General features: G+C 44.0%; 1 protein-coding gene across 3 annotated transcripts in view; it reads right to left on the bottom strand.

The window, feature by feature from the left end:
- Nucleotides 1-2,371: 2,371 nt before the first annotated feature.
- The window catches only part of LOC115179724 (transmembrane protein 131), a 32,109-nt gene continuing 16,081 nt past the window's right edge, over nt 2,372-18,399 (bottom strand). The window contains exons 14-35 of one of the 3 annotated variants that reach the window (XM_029741407.1): nt 18,147-18,257; nt 17,797-17,931; nt 17,212-17,316; nt 16,844-16,930; nt 16,502-16,730; nt 16,148-16,401; nt 14,941-15,050; nt 14,700-14,766; nt 14,438-14,592; nt 13,518-13,660; nt 12,231-12,417; nt 11,904-12,089; nt 11,479-11,637; nt 10,912-11,321; nt 10,429-10,708; nt 9,824-9,966; nt 9,471-9,635; nt 8,943-9,276; nt 8,579-8,703; nt 6,561-6,752; nt 4,300-4,460; nt 2,372-3,538 (exon numbers count right to left, since the gene is read on the bottom strand). In XM_029741407.1, coding sequence (XP_029597267.1) covers nt 3,248-3,538; nt 4,300-4,460; nt 6,561-6,752; nt 8,579-8,703; nt 8,943-9,276; nt 9,471-9,635; nt 9,824-9,966; nt 10,429-10,708; nt 10,912-11,321; nt 11,479-11,637; nt 11,904-12,089; nt 12,231-12,417; nt 13,518-13,660; nt 14,438-14,592; nt 14,700-14,766; nt 14,941-15,050; nt 16,148-16,401; nt 16,502-16,730; nt 16,844-16,930; nt 17,212-17,316; nt 17,797-17,931; nt 18,147-18,257 — 4,029 coding nt within the window. In that variant the 3' untranslated portion in view covers nt 2,372-3,247. The remainder of the gene's footprint in view (nt 3,539-4,299; nt 4,461-6,560; nt 6,753-8,578; nt 8,704-8,942; nt 9,277-9,470; nt 9,636-9,823; nt 9,967-10,428; nt 10,709-10,911; nt 11,322-11,478; nt 11,638-11,903; nt 12,090-12,230; nt 12,418-13,517; nt 13,661-14,437; nt 14,593-14,699; nt 14,767-14,940; nt 15,051-16,147; nt 16,402-16,501; nt 16,731-16,843; nt 16,931-17,211; nt 17,317-17,796; nt 17,932-18,146; nt 18,258-18,399) is intronic. The other 2 variants (XM_029741408.1, XM_029741409.1) reach the window with 2 other exon arrangements.

Below are 18,399 nucleotides of genomic sequence, written 5' to 3'. Positions count from 1 at the left end.
ACGTTCCACAGGTGCATGTTCATTAATTGTTTATGGTTCATTGAAACAATGTTTAAACCCTTTACAATGAAGATCTGTGAAGTTATTTGGATTTTTACGAATTATCTTTGAAAGACAGGGCCCTGAAAAAGGGACGTTTCTTTTTTTGCCGAGTTCAGTACATTATGGATAAAATGGCAGCTGAAAGAACGTGTGGCGATGTACAGAATGGATGAACACTAAAAGAAATGAGTTGTTATAGTGGAGATAATTAAGCAATAAGGCACAAGGGGGTGTGGTATATGGCCAATATACCACGGCTAAGGACTGTTCTTAAGCACGACGCGACCATATACCACAAACCCCCAAGGTGCCTTACTGCTATCATAAACTGGTTACCAACGTAATTAAAGCACTAAAAATGTTGTCATATCCATGGTATACGGTCTGATATACCACGGCTGTCAGCCAATCAGCATTCAGGGCTCGAACCATGCATTTTATAATACCTTGTATGTTACAGTCACTGATATCTGGATTATTCTCTAGACAGAGAACAGACATGTAAATAGAGACAGTCGCTCCATAGCCCTCAGTCCACCTAGAACCCTGACGTCTTGTCAACATCAGTTCTATAGAGAATCACTCTGGATTTATCTTGCCATACTGTTAATAAAGCAGTCCTCAATCATAAGAGATACTAAGAGAATTAGGCTACATCTATTGCGGGGAACTTGTTTTAAACACTACACAGTAGATCTGATTCTGCATGGGTAAGCATCATATCAGGTGCCTTGTCGGAGTAATATGATACAAGCAGTGGAGGCTCGTCAGAGGAGGACCATCCTACTCAGTGAATTTCAGAAAATATAAACAGTTAAACATTTAAAAAGTAAACATTTAGATAAAACTATAGTAAATATATTCACGTCACCAAATAATTGATTAAAACATACCGTTTTGCAATGAAGGTCTACAGTAGCCTCAACAGCACTCTGTAGGGTAGCACCATGGTGTAGCCGGAGGACAGCTAGTTTCTGTCCTCCTCTGGGTACATTGACTTCAATACCTAGAAGGCTCATGGTTCTCACCCCCTTCGACAGACTTGCACAGTAATATGACAACTTCCAGAGGACGTCTTCCAATCTAATCACAGCTCTTGCAGCATGAACTGACATGTTGTCCAACCAATCAAAGGATCAGAGAATTAATGTAGTACTGAAACCATAAACCACATCTAGCTAGCACTGCAGTGCATAAAATGTAAGTAGTTGACTCAGAGGGAAAGAGAATAGTTTGTTTTGAAAAATGTATTTCTTAAAATAAGGATAAGCAGCAGAGAAAGCTAGGTAGCTATTGTCATTGTATTTTTTTCACTTAGCTAATGCAGCGACCTAATATAGCCTACTCAAACAGAGAGGAATGCTTATGTTAGCTAGCTGGCAAAGGCTATCCAACACTGGAACTCTTCCAAGTCAAAGTAAGCTTTCAGTTTTATAAATGTATTGCCAAGAGGGCCCGTCGGTGTAACTGCTAAACTGCTTGCTGTACACTGCTGGTTTACTAGCGCGTTAGTTATAGTAGCCATGTTGACTATGTTTGCGAATAGGGTGAAATTGACAACGATGTAGGCTGTGTGTAGTGGTTATGTGGTATAAAGGTTTGGCTTGGAAAGTTTTTTTCCCGCCTGGTCACAGACAGCTGCACTGAAGTCTACAAGCGAAGGATAAAGGTGAGGAGGAGAGCGTGTAGATTCAAGTAGGAATTATACAACAAGCAAAGTGATGATGCTGTTTGTATGTGGCTGCTATGAAAGTGAACTGTGTGTGCAGGTGATCAGGGGTGTATTCATTCCGCCGATTGTTGAAAAATGTTTCTTAAAACGGAACAAAACAGGGATAAACCTACCTGAATTTGACCAATAGAAACTCTTATATGCAACTGTTTGAACTAATGATTACCACCTTGATCAGACACCGACCGCCACCAGATACAAGCTGCCTTCAATACAACCTGTCTATTCTGTAGTATATGATTATTATTATTCTATAGCTGTGCTGCCACCTAGTGGAGCAGACCTGAAACAACTCAAAAAGGTGAGCTTGGAAGAGAGGGAGGAGCAGAGGAATGGAGGTTAGACATTTACATTTTAGTCATTTAGCAGATGCTCTTAAATTGATTTACAGGAGCAAATTAGGGTTAAGTGCCTTGCTCAAGGGCGTAGACAGATTTAACGTAGTCGGCTTGGGGATTACTGGCCGAACGCTCTTAACCGCTAGGCTACCTGACGCCCTCAGCTATTGACTCAAGAAGTAGCATTGATTAGATAACAGGGGTTAAAATCGATTAAAAGGCATACATAATACCAAATAAAGCACATTTTACACCATGATAACTGTCTCATATGTTTTATATGGAAGCTGTGACAAATGTCCCACATTTCCAACATGTCAGAAAGAGGGGAAGCTTTGTATCCGCCAACATTTTTCAAACTGTTTATAAAGGAAATGAAAACCCTCTCTTTTAACAGACTTTAAAACTTAGCGTGGTCATTAAAATAACTTAAAAAGCATCTCTCGCGAATATTGGCCATGAATGTTGTGAGTTGTTTGACAAATAAAATGTGTTCAGGCTTGCAATGGCATAGAAACGTAAAGTCATGGTCGTCTGATGCCACTGGCATAGAAACGTAAAGTCATGGTCGTCTGATGCCACTGGCATAGAAACGTAAAGTCATGGTCTTCTGATGCCAATGGCATCGACTTGACATAGCAGTCATGAAAATGACTATTTTCACCAAAAAAATCCCTTTACTGCCAGTCTTAACTGATTGTAACCCTTAAATAATAATCTCTAATGGAGCGATGATAAGGCTTAAACAATGTGCTTGATTCCAATAAGTAACTCTACTGTAATCCCAAAACAGCAATACTAAATAATGAACATAATATTATTTCTCAGGTTGTTCCTGATTGCGCTTAGGGCCGTCACTGCTATCAAAAACATTACTGAGGATGTATTTGAAAAAAGCAGCCGCATTTAACCACATTATGTCAATCTGATAAGGATTCTTCTTTTATGATTCTTCTACTAATATTGTTTTGTTAAGTTTGCCAAGTCGTCATAGAAACAGACTAATTCTGAGGACATAATTTGCTTAGAAATCCAACGTGTACATTATAATAGGAATTTGGTGAAATTCAAAACCGGGGAAAATGCATTCATCTTCTCAGTCTATCAGTGGGAGGAGACCGCGGTGACATCCCCTTCAGCCGGTGCTGCTGTCCGATTGGTTGGGCCAGGGCTCCGAGCTTCGTCTACTGAAGGTGGGCCTCCACATGCTCCAGGGGTTGTAGGAGGGGCTCAGCTGCGTGGGGGAGGGCTTTGTTGGGGCCGGGAGCGGGGTTCCACTGTCAGTGCTACCCATCAGATCGGTCAGGGGGGAGGCAGAGGAAGGAGAGAAGGAGTGTAGGGGGGAGTCAGAGGGGGGGCTGGTGGACCAGATGGAGGGGCTGAATGGAGGGCTGGAGCCCCACATGCTACTGCTGCCCAGGATGGACTGGATGAGAGAGGAGAGAGAGGCTGACCGTTAGGGACCTGGACTACTAGTACAGTCTAATATCTTTGTGGAACAGACGTTAAAAAGGTCCAATGCAGACGGTTTTATCTCAATATCAAATCATTTCTGGATAACAATAAAACATACAGTGATTGTTTTAAATTAAAATGGTCAAAAAGACAATATCTTCTTAGCAAAGAGCAATTTCTCAAGGAAGAATTTAGCTGGGACTGTCTGGGAGTGGTCTGAGTAGGGAGGGGAAATTTTAAAATGAGCTGTTATTGGCAGAGAGGTTTGGAACTCTTTCTTATTGGTCTATTAACTAATTTACGGCACGGCGATGTCACCATGGAAGGCAAAAACTCCCCCTCACCAAAACAGGCTAAAATTTCAGGCCTTCTTTTCAAACAGCTTACACAAAAAAAAGTGCATTAACAATTTTCACAATATTATTCCAACCTCAGTGTGGAAACATAAAACAGAAGAATCACATTTTTGATTGAACTGGGCCTTTAACTAAATTAAGAGTGTGACTCCAACACTGAAGACATTTCTGGTGCCCATGTAAACGTCCCAAATCACACCCTGTTTCACCTGGGAAATTGCCTGCGTCTCTCCTGACAGTCATCCTACACTATAGATACTTTTGCATTCCAATGTGGCTCTGGTCAAAAGTAGTGCACTACATGGGGAATACTGTAGGGTGTCAGGAGAGAAGCAGGCCATTTGACATAAGCATGGAGCAGTGAAAGAGGTCTTACCGTGGTGGGGGTAGCAGGGGAGCTGGAGCTGGGCTGGATGGACCAGGGCTGAAGAGGCTGCAGGGACTCGTTTGGCCAGACAGACGGGGTGGTATGTCTGAACTCAGGCCAACTCTGCTGGGGCTCCATAGCACTCCTCCCCGAGGTCATCCCACTGAACACTACACAGCACAGTCAAACGTCAACTGGTTTCCATATACACTGAGTATACAAAACATTAGGAACACCTTCCAAATATTGAGTTGCACCCCTTTTAGCCTTCAGAACAGCCTTAATTCGTCGGGGCATGGACTACATGGTGTTGAAAGCGTTCCACTGGGATGCTGCCCCATGTTGAATCCAATGCTTCCCACAGTTGTGTCAAGTTAGCTGGATGTCCTTTGGGGGGTGGACCATTCTTGATACACACGGGGGAAACTGTTGAGCGTGAAAAAAACCCAGCTGCATTGCAGTTCTTTACACACTCAAACCGGTGCCCGGGTACCTACTACCATACCCTGTTGAAAAGGCACTTACAGTGCCTTCAGAAAGTATTCATACCCCTTGACTTATTCCACATTTTGTTGTGTTACAGCCTGAATTCAAAAATGGATCAAATGTATTTTCTTTCGTACCCATCTACACACAATACCCCATAATGACAATGTTTGTAGAAATGTTTGCAAATATACTGAAAATGAATTTACATTCAGCGGTATGAATGTATACGTATTCACACCCGAGTCGGTGATAGAATCACCTTAGGCAGCAATTACAGCTGTGAGTCTTTCTGGGTACGTCCCTAAGAGCACTGCACACCTGAATTGTACAATATTTGTCTATTATTCTTTAAGAAAATTATTCAAGCTCTGTCAAATTGGTTGTTGATCATTGCTAGACAACCATTTTCAATACTTGTGATAGATTTTCAAGCAGATTTAAGTCAAAATTGTAACTTGGCCACTCAGGAACATTCACTGTCTTCTTGGTAAGCAATTCCAGTGTAGGTATGTCCTTGTGGTTAAGGTTATTGTCCTGCTGAAAAGGTGAATTAATCTCCCAGTGTCTGGTTTTCCTTTAGGATATCGCCTGTGCTTACCTCCATTATGTAAAAATGTTTATATTGAAAAACTCCCCAGTCCTTATCAATTACAAGCATACCCATAACACGATGTAGCCGCTACAATGCTTGAAAATGGTGGTACTCAGTAATGTGTTTTATTGGATTTGCCCCTAAAAATAACACTTTATATTCAGGACAAAAAGTGAATTGCTTTGCCAAATGTTTTGGAATATGTTTTATTCTGTACAGGCTTCCTTCTTTTCACTCTGCCAATTAGGTTAATATTGTGGAGTAACTACAATGTTGATCCATCCTCAGTTTTCTCCTATCACAGCCATTAAACTCTAACTGTTTTAAAGTCACCATTGGCCTCATGGTGAAATCCCTGAGGGGTTTCCTTCCTTTTCGGCAACTGAGTTAGGAAGGACGCCTGTATCTTTGTAGTGACTGGGTATATTGATACTAATTACACTTTGGATGGTGTAACATGCTCAAAGGGATATTCAATTCACTGCTCGACTGACGGACCTTACAGATAATTGTGTGGGGTTCAGAGGTGAGGTAGTCATTGAAAAATGTTAAACACCATTATTACACACAGAGTGAGTCCATGCAACTTATTGTGACCTAATAAAATAGTTTTATTGAAAAATAATTCCACTGACTATGGGGAATTGTGTGTAAACCAGTGACAAAAAAAATCTCCACTGAATCAATTTTAAATTCAGGCTGTAAGAACATAATTTGAAAAGAATACAAGCAGTGAATACTTTCTGAAGGCACTGTGAAACTTATGTCTTGTCCGTTCACCCTCTGAATGGCACACTTACACAATCCATGTCCTAATTGTCTCCAGGCTTAAAAATCCCTTCTTTAACCTGTCTCCTCCCCTTCATCTACACTGACTGAAGTGGATTTAACAGGTGACATCAATAAGGGATCATAGCTTTCACCTGGTCAGTCTATGTCATGGAAAGTTCCTAATGTTTTGTACACTCAGTGTAGTTAATTTAACAGCCTCGTCTAGGGCCATGTTTTCCTGGATGGTCACATGTCCATGAAAGACTCAGGGACCTACACCATGTAACAGATCACAACACATTATTCCATGCGATCTTATCTCGAAAGAGAGTGTACAGAGTGCAGGTGTTATTGTGTCCCAGTTAGACATATTCATGCATTTCACAAGCTATTCTGGCTGCTTTTTCTAACTGCTTACCTCCAGACAGGTTGAAGGTGTTGCTGGGTCCGAAGGCTGAGAAGGAGTTGACAGAGTTGAGGCTGGGTCTCCTGCCGTTCCCTACAGGGCTCCACAACCCCGAGCTGTCTGATCCATCACTCTCTACAGAGGAGAGGTGTTGGAGGACATCTCTGTCTCTGCTCCCCACAGCCGCCTTCGCTACACTGCACCCTGGTGGTCGGAGGAGAGAACAGCAGGTTAGCACAACAGCTACAGGAGTGGACACATTGAGCTTCTTCATTCACTCCCATATCAACCCCCTTCCCCTGAAAGGACTGGATAGGTAGATGCGATATGGTAAGAACTCCACCTTGGAGGTGCGTGTCTCTTTGTTAAGAACAGCTGGTGCGTGATCTCTAATATTAAAGGGCCACTTCGGGGATTTTGGAAAGGAGGCCCTTTCTCTACTTCCCCAGAGTCAAATGAACACGCGGATACCATTTTTATGTCTATGTCAGGGTTTCCGTTAGCCGGTAATAGCAGACTGTTGGACAATATTTTTTTTAATGCCTATAGATAAAACTGGTGCCAAGAAGAAAAAAATCCCATTGCGAAATAATGCTTTTTAGCCTAAATACATTTGACTGGTCATGCTTATCAGTCTATGGGTTCATTTGCATAATTTTGTGGCATTCAATTGCCGTGTGTTACGGTATATTTGTTATGTATCTTATTTGTCACACATCATACACATCATGCAGCATCTCAAACGGCAACGGAAGGCAGGCTTCATCAGCGCGTCACACACCACTTTGTAATGAGCTGAAGGCAGTATGCATTTTGAAAACATATACTTCATTGTTTGAAACCTGAATGTTTTAATACATATGAGGCATGTCTTACCTTGCATCAGAGTAATCCATTAGATCTCCTCTCTTTCTACATTTCTAACGGGTATTTTCTTCTCGCATGTGCGGTGCCCTTTCGGCAACAGTGTTTTGTATGAATTTGGGCTCTATTGTCCCACAATTGTCACAGAGTCTGTATGGAATAGGCCATTTCTTTTTCAACAAGCTGACCAATAGAATGTGTCAACTTTTCTACTATATTGACATAGGCTAGTGATTTTGCTGTTCAGTACTCGTCTTGTTGGCTTATTCAAAAATCTTCAAAGTGCATATAAGAATTTGAAATTCCACATCACTAAGGATCGACCATGGTCCACACACACCAACACAGTCGAGAAGAGGGCACGCCAACGCCTCTTCCCCCTCAGAAGGCTGAAAAGATTTGTCATGGGCCCTCAGATCCTCAAAAGGTTATACAACTGCACCATTGAGAGCATCTTTACTGGCTGTATCACCGCTTGGTATGGCAACTGCTTTGCATCCAACCGCAAGACACTACAGAGGGTAGTGCGTACGGCCCATTACATCACTGGGGCCGAGCTCCCTGCCATCCTGGACCTCTATACCAGGCGGTGTCAGAGAAAAATTTACTCCACCCACCCAAGTCATAGACTGTTCTCCCTGCTACCGCACAGCAAGCAGTACCGATGCACCAAGTCTGGAACCAACAGGACCCTGAACAGCTTCTACCTCCAAGCCACAAGACTGCTAAATAGTTACTCGGAATATCTGCATTTAACCTTTTTGCACTAACTTTGACTAATCACATACGCTGCTGCTACCGTTTATTATCGGTTACTTTATTCCTCGTTATATGTACACCTCAATTACCTCGTACCCCTGCACATCGACTCGGTACCATGTGTATACTGCCACGTTAATGTTACTCATGTTACTTACTTATGTTTCTATTATTTCTCTCTCTCTCTGCATTGTTGGAAGGGCCCATAAGTAAGCATTTCACTGTTAGTCCACACCTGTTATAAAATTAGATTTTGATTGGCTAGGTGGCCATATTGCTTAGACACATCCGATCATCTCAATTTTACACAGATGCTGAGGGTGTTGGGGCTAGAGTCTAGGGGCTGGAGTGTAGGGGCGAGGGGTCCATTTGGGAAGAAGTGGTCAGAGACAGGACATCTGACTGACCTGGGCTTTTGTCGAATCCAGCCGCCACAGCAGCGAAGGTAGGGTTCCCGTTCTGACCAGGTACGGAGACCGACTTGGTCAGCTTGTTCTTTATGCCTGATGCAGAAGACATCAGACCCACCTCGCTGGAAACACACAGAAACAAAGAAGACTTTGGTATTTAGAAATAACCACTCTTGGATGTAGATTCAATTATTATCTTGATCTATATATATTTTGGGGTTATTCTTTTTGCATTCTTTTTTCATCACCCCTTATGTTTCATGTCCCTCTGGCACAGGTAACTACACAGATAGTTGTATGACTTCTAGATCAGTTGAAGATGAAGAGCTGTGCAGGTCTCTGTTGTTGTAGGTTTGTTCACCTGGTAGCAGTGTTGACCATGCCGCTATAGGAGTCATACAGAGAGAAGCCAGACGAGGGAGGGGGAGGGGTTCCGATGGTTCTCTTCAGGAAGGGATCAGATGAGGGAGGGGGAGGGGTTCCAATGGTTCTCTTTAGGAAGGGATCAGACGAGGGAGGGGGAGGGGTTCCGATGGTTCTCTTTAGGAAGGGATCAGATGAGGGAGGGGGAGGGGTTCCAATGGGTCTCTTCAGGAAGGGATCAGATGAGGGAGGGGGAGGGGTTTCGATGGGTCTCTTCAGGAAGGGATCAGCATTCATGGTCTGCAGGGAGATCTGCTGGAGACTGTCCACAGCTGAGAGGAAATGGGGAGATGCATGTCATATGGCTGCATTTATCACAATACTCAATTGGTTTGTTTTTATTTGAAAGACTGGATTGATACATGCTTGATTCAGGAAGTTAAAAATAGTTAATATGCTAGAAGAGGTGGGGAAACAGGTTTGGAGCAGGTATGAGGGGGTTGTGGTAGTGCACTACGTAACTCACCATTGTGTGCTATGTGGAGGGGTACACAGTCCCACTCCGGGGGAGGAGAGATGTCCTTCTCCCCCTCTGAGCCGCTGCTGTTCCCCAGCTCCTGCACCACCGGTTCGTTGAACAGGAACTTAGCCAGGAGAGAGGGGCGGAAGTCTTCCAGCTTCACACGAGGCACTGGGGTTTGAGAGGAGGGAACGAGAGGGCCACTTACTAGACTCAAACATAACCCTACACAGTCCTGAAAAGGTGTCTCCCAAGTCAGTGGAAAAAAGGCAGGTAAAACCCAAACAAGACATTTGCCATGTCAATGTGAGAAAACAGAAAGGTCAAAAGGTCAGTTAGCTGGAAAGGTAGTAACTGACCTCTTGGTTTAGGAGGTATGGGTCTTGTTATGGTAGTTGTTGTTGAGCTGCTGGCCAGGGCCTGCTGCAGCACCACCATGTTCTTGGAATTGAAGCTCTTGCGCTTGTTTTCCAGTGGGGTAACGTATGGAAGCTCCAGTGAGCTGTGGAAAAACAACATGGAATAAAGTGGTCAACGTCTGGAAGCTCAATCACGTCTGAACAACACAAAAGGAATGCTTTATATGTGAGTGCTGTCCCTCTTTTTCACACAAGTCAGATTACTCCTGGGCTACAGAACCCAAAGATGTACAGAACTTACTAAGAGCTGAGCATGTCAGAATTTGAATTTTGTATCGAGGTCATTGAGAAGAATGTGTACAAGCCGTAATAACCAAAGAGGAACCAAACTTAAGACTCACTGTTTGTGATAGCTGCAGTTGTTTTCGAATCTTCAACTGTATCTGCAACTGACACTTTGTCTTGTGTGTATTTTGTATTTTTTGGGTAATATTATGTACATGTTGCTATTGCCCTGTTTTGCCTTCTGCCAGGTCACCCTCGCAAAATAGGTTTTTAACCTCAAATGGGTCTTACCTGGTTAAATAAAAATAAAATAAACCCACCTAGACTTTGCATCCATTTGGCTTTTCTCCTTTGTAATGGCTGCTGGCTTCTTGTTCTTGGACTTTGAGTGAGCTTCAGGAGTATCATATTTCTTCTTCCCTTTGTTGTCCTCCATTATGTCTGGGTTGGAGTTCTCTGTGGTGGTGGAGGAGCTGTCATCGTTGTCCTCCCTCAGTTCCTCTCCTCCCTGAGCTCTTCCCTTGATCCTCTTCTCCTTCTCTTCCTTCTTCTTCGGGGCCTTGGCTTTGGTCTGCTGCACTTTCCCTTTGGCTGCACTGGCTGGAAGGAGGGAAGAAGATGAGACAGATTCATTACACTGTGTGAACTGAATAAAATCCTGTCAATAATAGGTGTGTTTGTACTGTGTACCCCTGAATGAGTCAGTTGTTAAATAAGCAGGTAATCACATTTTAAGGGCCATCCAAATTCTCAACACAAAAGCATATGTTTCTCAGGGTTAATACTAATATCCAGGTAGGTACCTTTGCCATGAACTGCATCCTGATTCCCCCCCTCCTCAGCAGACTCTGGTCTGTCCAGGTCTTTATCCATGGTCTCCACCAGGCTCACATAGTCCGAGTCCTCCGAGCTGTGCCGGCGTGGCCCATCTAGGGGACTTCTTCCTGGGGCTGAAGGACCAGCCTGTGAGGGGTGCTGCTGGTTCTCTGGAGCTGGCTGTGGCTGCTTGGGGCTCCGGGCCTTGCGGCTGGCCTGTTGGCCAGAGGAGGGGGTGCTGTCGGAGACTTTGGAGCTTGGCTGGGAGGGGGGGATCGGGGGCTGTGTGGGGCCTCGGTTGTGGCCTCCTCTGGTGTTCCTGCTAGCAGCCCTGGAGGCAGAGCCTGGCATCCCTCGCAGGGAGTTGTGGTTGGCTTCTCCACCGTACCCATTCATACTGGGAGACAAAATACTGAGAAGTCAGTAATTATAGAATAAAATAATATTTACATACTAAACATCTCTGATCTACTCATCAAACCATTTCAGATACTAACGTCAACATATGTCAGACAAAGTTTACACAAAAACTTACATTCAGAAAACAAACTCACTGTGCATCGCTTTGAAGTCGTACTATTTCCCTGAGGTCAAAGGGCCTCCCTGTCTCCATGGAGGTGCTGGATGTTTCGAAACACATGCGTCTCTTGAACGGCTCCCAGATGCCCAGGGCCTCCAGATAGGCCGCTACAATCACCAGCAGAAACATAGAGCTGGGGACAACAGATAGAGGCAACGTTAGTTATCCTTACAGCCTTAGATACAGGGGAAATATCTGTCCAAGAAATGTAGCTAAATAAATGTATTTTGAACATGTAGAAAGGCTGATATGCCAAGATAATTCATGATATATGGGGTGCAACCTATGAGCCTAGTTCTGGATACTGGGCCGCTGAACTAATCTAGGGAACACACGGTCTAGGTGGGGTTCCGCCCATAGAATTAGAATGTGTTCTATTTGTGAGGCTCCTCCTCTCACCTCATGATGACAGAGACGATGACATAGAGCTCCAGCTCCCAGTTGGGTCTGGGGAGGACAGCAGCACAGGCGGCCAGCATGTGGTAGGGCAGAGAGGCGTTGAGGGAGAACACAAAGTAAGAGCCTCCGGTGGTGATGAACTTTAACTCCCGGATTACCCTGGAGGCTGTGAAGTCCGGCGTGAACCTGAGAGAGATGATGAGACACATCAACGTTGGTCATTGGAGGTACTAGTGATTAAACAAAGCAAGCACAAAACAATTGTAGTGATTCACGGGATATTTATCTATCTATTAACTTTAAACAGCTAGCTATAGGTTTACTTACAATATGACGATTTCTTTCGAAGCATTGGGTTTTAGTGAAAACTCTTGGCAGTTAAGGACTTTAAAGCCGAATCCCTCACAGAGACGTCCGTTTATTTCAGTGGATTGAATGTTAATTTCCAGCTGTCCAGTGTTCTCTAACTTAAAGGATTTTCTCAGAGTGACATTCGGCTCCTTCAACTTCATTTCTGAAACAAGGTTCACAAAGTTAATTAGTCACATACCTCTAACAACTTCCTCTTTCATTCATATCTATTTTTAGCTGCAGAGGGTTGTGTGTCTAGAGATCAAATATATAATTTACACAAATACACAAGCATAAACAAACTATCAAAAGGGCTCTTCAAGACTATTCTCGGAGTTCAACCCACCTATAATTAATGGTTTCCTGTCTGTGGATGCAGGACATCTATAACAAACTAAATTCTAGACCACTCACAGTCTGTGCATGCAGGACATCTATAACAATCTGGATTCTAGACCACTCACTGTCTGTGCATGCAGGACATCTATAACAATCTGGATTCTAGACCACTCACTGTCTGTGCATGCAGGGATCTACAACAATCTGGATTCTAGACCACTCACTGTCTGTGCATGCAGGACATCTATAACAATCTGGATTCTAGACCACTCACTGTCTGTGCATGCAGGACATCTATAACAATCTGGATTCTAGACCACTCACTGTCTGTGCATGCAGGACATCTATAACAATCTGGATTCTAGACCACTCACTGTCTGTGCATGCAGGACATCTATAACAATCTGGATTCTAGACCACTCACTGTCTGTGCATGCAGGACATCTATAACAATCTGGATTCTAGACCACTCACTGTCTGTGCATGCAGGACATCTATAACAATCTGGATTCTAGACCACTCACTGTCTGTGCATGCAGGACATCTATAACAATCTGGATTCTAGACCACTCACTGTCTGTGCATGCAGGACATCTATAACAATCTGGATTCTAGACCACTCACTGTCTGTGCATGCAGGACATCTATAACAATCTGGATTCTAGACCACTCACTGTCTGTGCATGCAGGACATCTATAACAATCTGGATTCTAGACCACTCACTGTCTGTGCATGCAGGACATCTATAACAATCTGGATTCTAGACCACTCACTGTCTGTGCATGCAGGACATCTATAACAATCTGGATTCTAGACCACTCACTGTCTGTGCATGCAGGACATCTATAACAATCTGGATTCTAGACCACTCACTGTCTGTGCATGCAGGACATCTATAACAAACTGGATTCTAGACCACTCACTGTCTGTGCAGTCCTTCAGTAGAGACTCAGTCATCTTGAACCTGAGGAACCCCCCTGGTCCCGGGGCCTTGCCCCCTACCTTCAGCCTTTCATAGCTGCCCTGACCCTGCACCACCAGGAACTCCATCACCGTCAGGTTGTTCCTGCAGAGACAGAGAGACATACACAGTTAACAATCAATAGAACAATAAACAGCAGTTTATATTTTATTCACACAATGATATGATTCAAATTGCAATTCATTCATCCACCAATATGGCCAAGTCGACAAATGAACTTAAAGAGAAAGTAAAAAAAACAAACATTTAACAGTCAAAGGCTGTAAAAGATATATGGTCTGACTGCTGACTTCTCTCTGTAACCCTGTAGCTACTACAGCACCTGGGAGACTATATTCCTCTTCTGCCCGTCCTCCTCAGTCCAACAGAGATATTCATAGCTCAACGTCTCAAATCAGCACCCTGCTCCCAAAGAGGTGCAGATTTTAAGAAGCAACATCAGAGCTTGCTGGAACTTCAGAGTGATCTTGACCTCAAGCAGTTAGCATAAACGGCAGGTAGCCTAGTGGTTAGAGTGTTGGGCCAGTAACCGAAAGGTTGCTAGATCGAATCCCTGAGCTGCCAAGGTAAAAATCTGTCGTTCTTCCCCTGAACAAGGCAGTTCCTAGGCCGTCATTGTAAATAAGAATTTGTTCTTAACTGACTTGCCTAGTTAAATAAAGGTTAAATAAAATAAATAAACACTGTACAATAAAATGGCACACTATCCCCTATATAGTGCACTACATTTGACCACAACCCCATAGATCCTGGTCAAAAGTAGTGCACAATATAGGGAACAGGATGCCATTTGGGACGCAAACCAGAGACTTATGTAAGTGGACATTTGGTTAAGTCCTACAGGCTATAGGGTTAACATGCCTGAGCATAAGCAGAGAGGAAACGGTGTGGTTGCTGACGGGGGAGAATTTCACACGTAGCGACCTCACTTCCTCTGGCTGCAGCATTAGGTTGTAAACGTAGGGTTGTGTCGTCGAGCCCTCGGCAAAGCCTGCGCTGCCTCTGGCCACGGGCGTCTGCAAAGGGGAAGGAGAGAGTCAAGTCTCAAACATTCATTGTGAAATGATTGTATTTGATCAACTGGCACAACACAGGACTAAAAGACAGAGCAAAGTAAACTCACATGGTTTCTGTGTACCTGAAACTCCATTGTGTCGGGGGTGAAGTGTGGGAGCCTCTCCAGGGGAAACCTGGCGTGAAAGAATAAGAAGTTAAGACCATAGAATTACTTCTAAAATTATTTTCTATTCATTCTAATTCTATGGTGGAGAAACACCATCAGTGTGACATGAAACTTCTTGCCAAAAGGGGTGACAGACAAAATGACTATTAGCAAACTACAAGTGCACTACAAGGCTACTCACATTTGTGCCAGTTTGTGGGTGACGGCCGGGAGGTTGGGATAAAGGGCTAACGGCAGGACTTGGACATAGACAGGAACATCAGCTGGGTTCTCCAAGACAACCTCTACCTCCTGGCAACAGAAGACTGCTGGTTAGAATAGAAGGCTCAATACAGTAGCATGTACAGGACCCCAAGTTGTTCCTGACCGTATGACTTGACCAGGAAAACTCTTGGCTCTAGTTATAGCCTTAGTTTAGAGTTGCTCTGGTCACATGGTCAGGGAACCCCCCAGGGCCTGCCAATCTATCCTCAACAAAAATCTAAACGCAACATGTAAAGTGCTGGTACAATGTTTCATGAGCTGAAATAAAAGATCACAGAAATGTTCCATATGCACAAAAAGCTCATCTCTCTCAAATGTTGTGGACAAATTTGTTTACATCTCTATTAGTAAGCATTTCTCCTTTGCCAAGATAATCCATCCACCTGACAAGTGTCAGATCAAGAAGCTCATTAAACAGCATGATCATTACACAGGTGCACCTTGTGCTGGGGACAGTAAAATGTGCAGTTGTGTCACACAACACAATGCCACAGATGTCTCAAGTTGAGGGAGCGCGCAATTAGCATCTTGACAATAGGAATGTCCAGCAGAGCTGTTGCCAGATAATTTAATGATTTCTCTACCAAAAGCCGCCAGAATTTGGCAGTATGTCAAAACGGCCTCACAACCACAGACCACATGTAACCACGCTAGCCCAGGACCTCCACATTCGGCTTCTTCACCTGCGGGATCGTCTGAGACCAGCCACCTGGACAGCTGATGAAACTGAGGAGTATTCTGTCTGTAATAAAGCCCTTCTGTGGGGAAAACGTATTGATTGGTGGGCCTGGCTCCACTGAGGAGCCAGGCCCAGTTGTCCAGTTACGTGAAATCCATAGATTGCCCAATTTCAAAAATATATATATTGACTGATTTCCTTATATGAACTATAAACTCAGTAAAATCATTGAAATTGTTGCATGTTGCGTTTATGTTCAGTATAGTATTCTAAGCTAGACATAGGAAAGATCTCAATTGCATATTCCTCGCACCCTGTCTCCTCCTCAAAACCCATTGGAGGAGGTTTGGCTTTCTCATCCAATGGGTTTTGATGAGACGAGAGGATGCGAGGAGTATGCAATTGAGATCTTCCCATAGAATAGATGTTAATGAATCCGCCTCACCGATGAGCTGGTGAGGCTGGTGAGAGGGAAAAGGACCTGCTGGGAAGAGTTCATGATAGAAGGCCACTTCAGCTGAGCAGACACTCTGGTCTCAATGTTCTTCTGGAGGTCAGCGTTGGCCTCAAACACCGCCTCCGCCATGTGTCCTGAACTCTCCTTCAGTGCTTTCCATCGCCGACGGAGCATTTGATACAAATCTACGTCCACATCCCACATATCCTCCTGCATTGACAGCCCAGGCGGTCTGCTCTCCGCTGAAAGAAGATCAAGATGTTTTAATGAAGAATAAGTAAGTACAGCAGCAAACTAACCAGAAACCATTAAAGAAACACGCCAACAACCAAAAATACTCACATTTCAGAACAAACGGTACTCCCACATAACAGTGGTCGCCACACTGCAAGCTGGCGTCAAAATAAATCTTGGCCACCTTCGACTTGCGTTTGGGTTCCAGCTCGTCCCGGTTGTTCTTCAGTCTCCTGTAGTAGAAACGCGAGTCCTCAGTCAGAGAGTGGATCTGCTGCAGGGTCACCTTCTGAGAGAACGAGCTCACCATGCTTAGACTTTGCTGCACTACCTTACCCTGGGACGGACAGAAAACACGTAGAAAAATATTATAGAGGCAAAATACAAAAATGTTTGATAGACTCAAAACAATATAGCAATCTACGACAAGTAATATATAGTTAGTCTAACCGGAAAAGATGGCGGGAGGACAATGTGTTTGGGATAGCTGGTCAACGTGCCCACTGCAACGACTGCTTTCACTGGTATCGTTAATATCTGTTTACAGAAGAGGAATGAAAATCACTGACAATTCTTAAACATCACACAGGAGCAATGAACAAATTAATGCATTTTATGTACTGATTTTCTTTTTTTTATGTGTGTGTGTGTGTCGTTATTTAACCAGAGAAGTTACGTTGAGATTGACATCTCTATTTCAAGTGAGCCCTGGCCAAATAGAACAATTTCACAAAACTAAAATGTATATAGTTGCCTTAGCAACTCAATAGCAGGACTTAGTGACAGTAGCACTTTGACAGGCCAGTTGACAGGTATACCTGGTAGTCTGTTGTGATGTGGATAGCTCCGTCGTAGGCCCCCTCCAGGTCTTTAGCCACCAGGGTGACCCGGAAGGCAGCATAGTAGCCCGAGGCCAGGATCACCTGCAGGTGGAACAACAGAGCCGTCAGTCAGCCTCCTGATTTCCATCTACTTTACCTGCTGCTCTCAGACACAAGGCCACTTTGTTGGTGTTTCCTAGCAGATGAACACAGCATTCTGTAGTTATCTAAACACACCTCCTTTCTACTCCATCTGTTCAGGACCATGAGAGTGCTTACATACTAAATATGTAGGGGCGGCAGGTAGCCTAGTGGTTAAGAGGTTGGGCCAGTAACAGAAAGGTTGGTGGTTTGAATCCCCGACTAAGTGAAAAAAAAGATGTGATTGTCCCACCAAGATGAATGCATTGAGTCACTCTGGATAACACTAAAATATATATTTTTTTTTAAACTTATATTTCAAGGAAAAGAAAATGTAGAGAAGATATATTTCATAGCAGACTTAAATGACCTCCATTATCTCCAACCATGAACCGCTAGATTCAGCCAGGCCAGGGACAGTAGTAGTTGTGATGCTGTTACCGTTTTGTGAGGAGAAGCTGAGGTGCTGTGTAGCTCTCTGGTCTTGGTCAGCACCGTGGTTCTGTTGCCTCTCTCTATCTTCAACAGCTCCACACTCAGACTCTCTCCTGTCAGCAGCCACGGCCGGATCACCAGCTGTACAAGTGAGTGAGAAAATGACTCGACTCCTTTTCCGTCACACTAATCCAATCTGTTTTCCAACAAGTTGCGGTGAAGGAGAGATACTAGGTAGCCACCTCTAGTGAAGCATTGAAATAGTTACCCATGGTTACGCATGCATTCAAAAAGAGAGCTGTACAGCTTTATTATGGGATGTCTACAGAGCAGAGGGGTGTTGAGGGTGAGCCCACCTCGATGGGGTTGCTGTTGACAACCACAAACAGGATGCTGCTGGTGTCTGTAGCGCTGAGAACACCAAAGTCTAGGAAGTTCTCTTGCAGACTGGGCGGCAGGACAAAGGGCTGTAGGGAGGAGGGGAGGAAAAGAAAAACGAGAGTATATTGTTATGATATGGGGGCCAGGTTAGTATTAGGACATGCACCAACACCCTATCCAGGGTACACTTCCACACACCATTCCTCCAGGGGGCAGCAGGAACCTTGT

Source organism: Salmo trutta, chromosome 39, assembly GCF_901001165.1.
Source record: "Salmo trutta chromosome 39, fSalTru1.1, whole genome shotgun sequence".
NCBI classification, from domain to species: Eukaryota; Metazoa; Chordata; class Actinopteri; order Salmoniformes; family Salmonidae; genus Salmo; species Salmo trutta.
The sequence above is the reverse complement of the archived record's forward strand: the minus strand, read 5'-3'. Positions and strand labels throughout refer to the sequence as shown.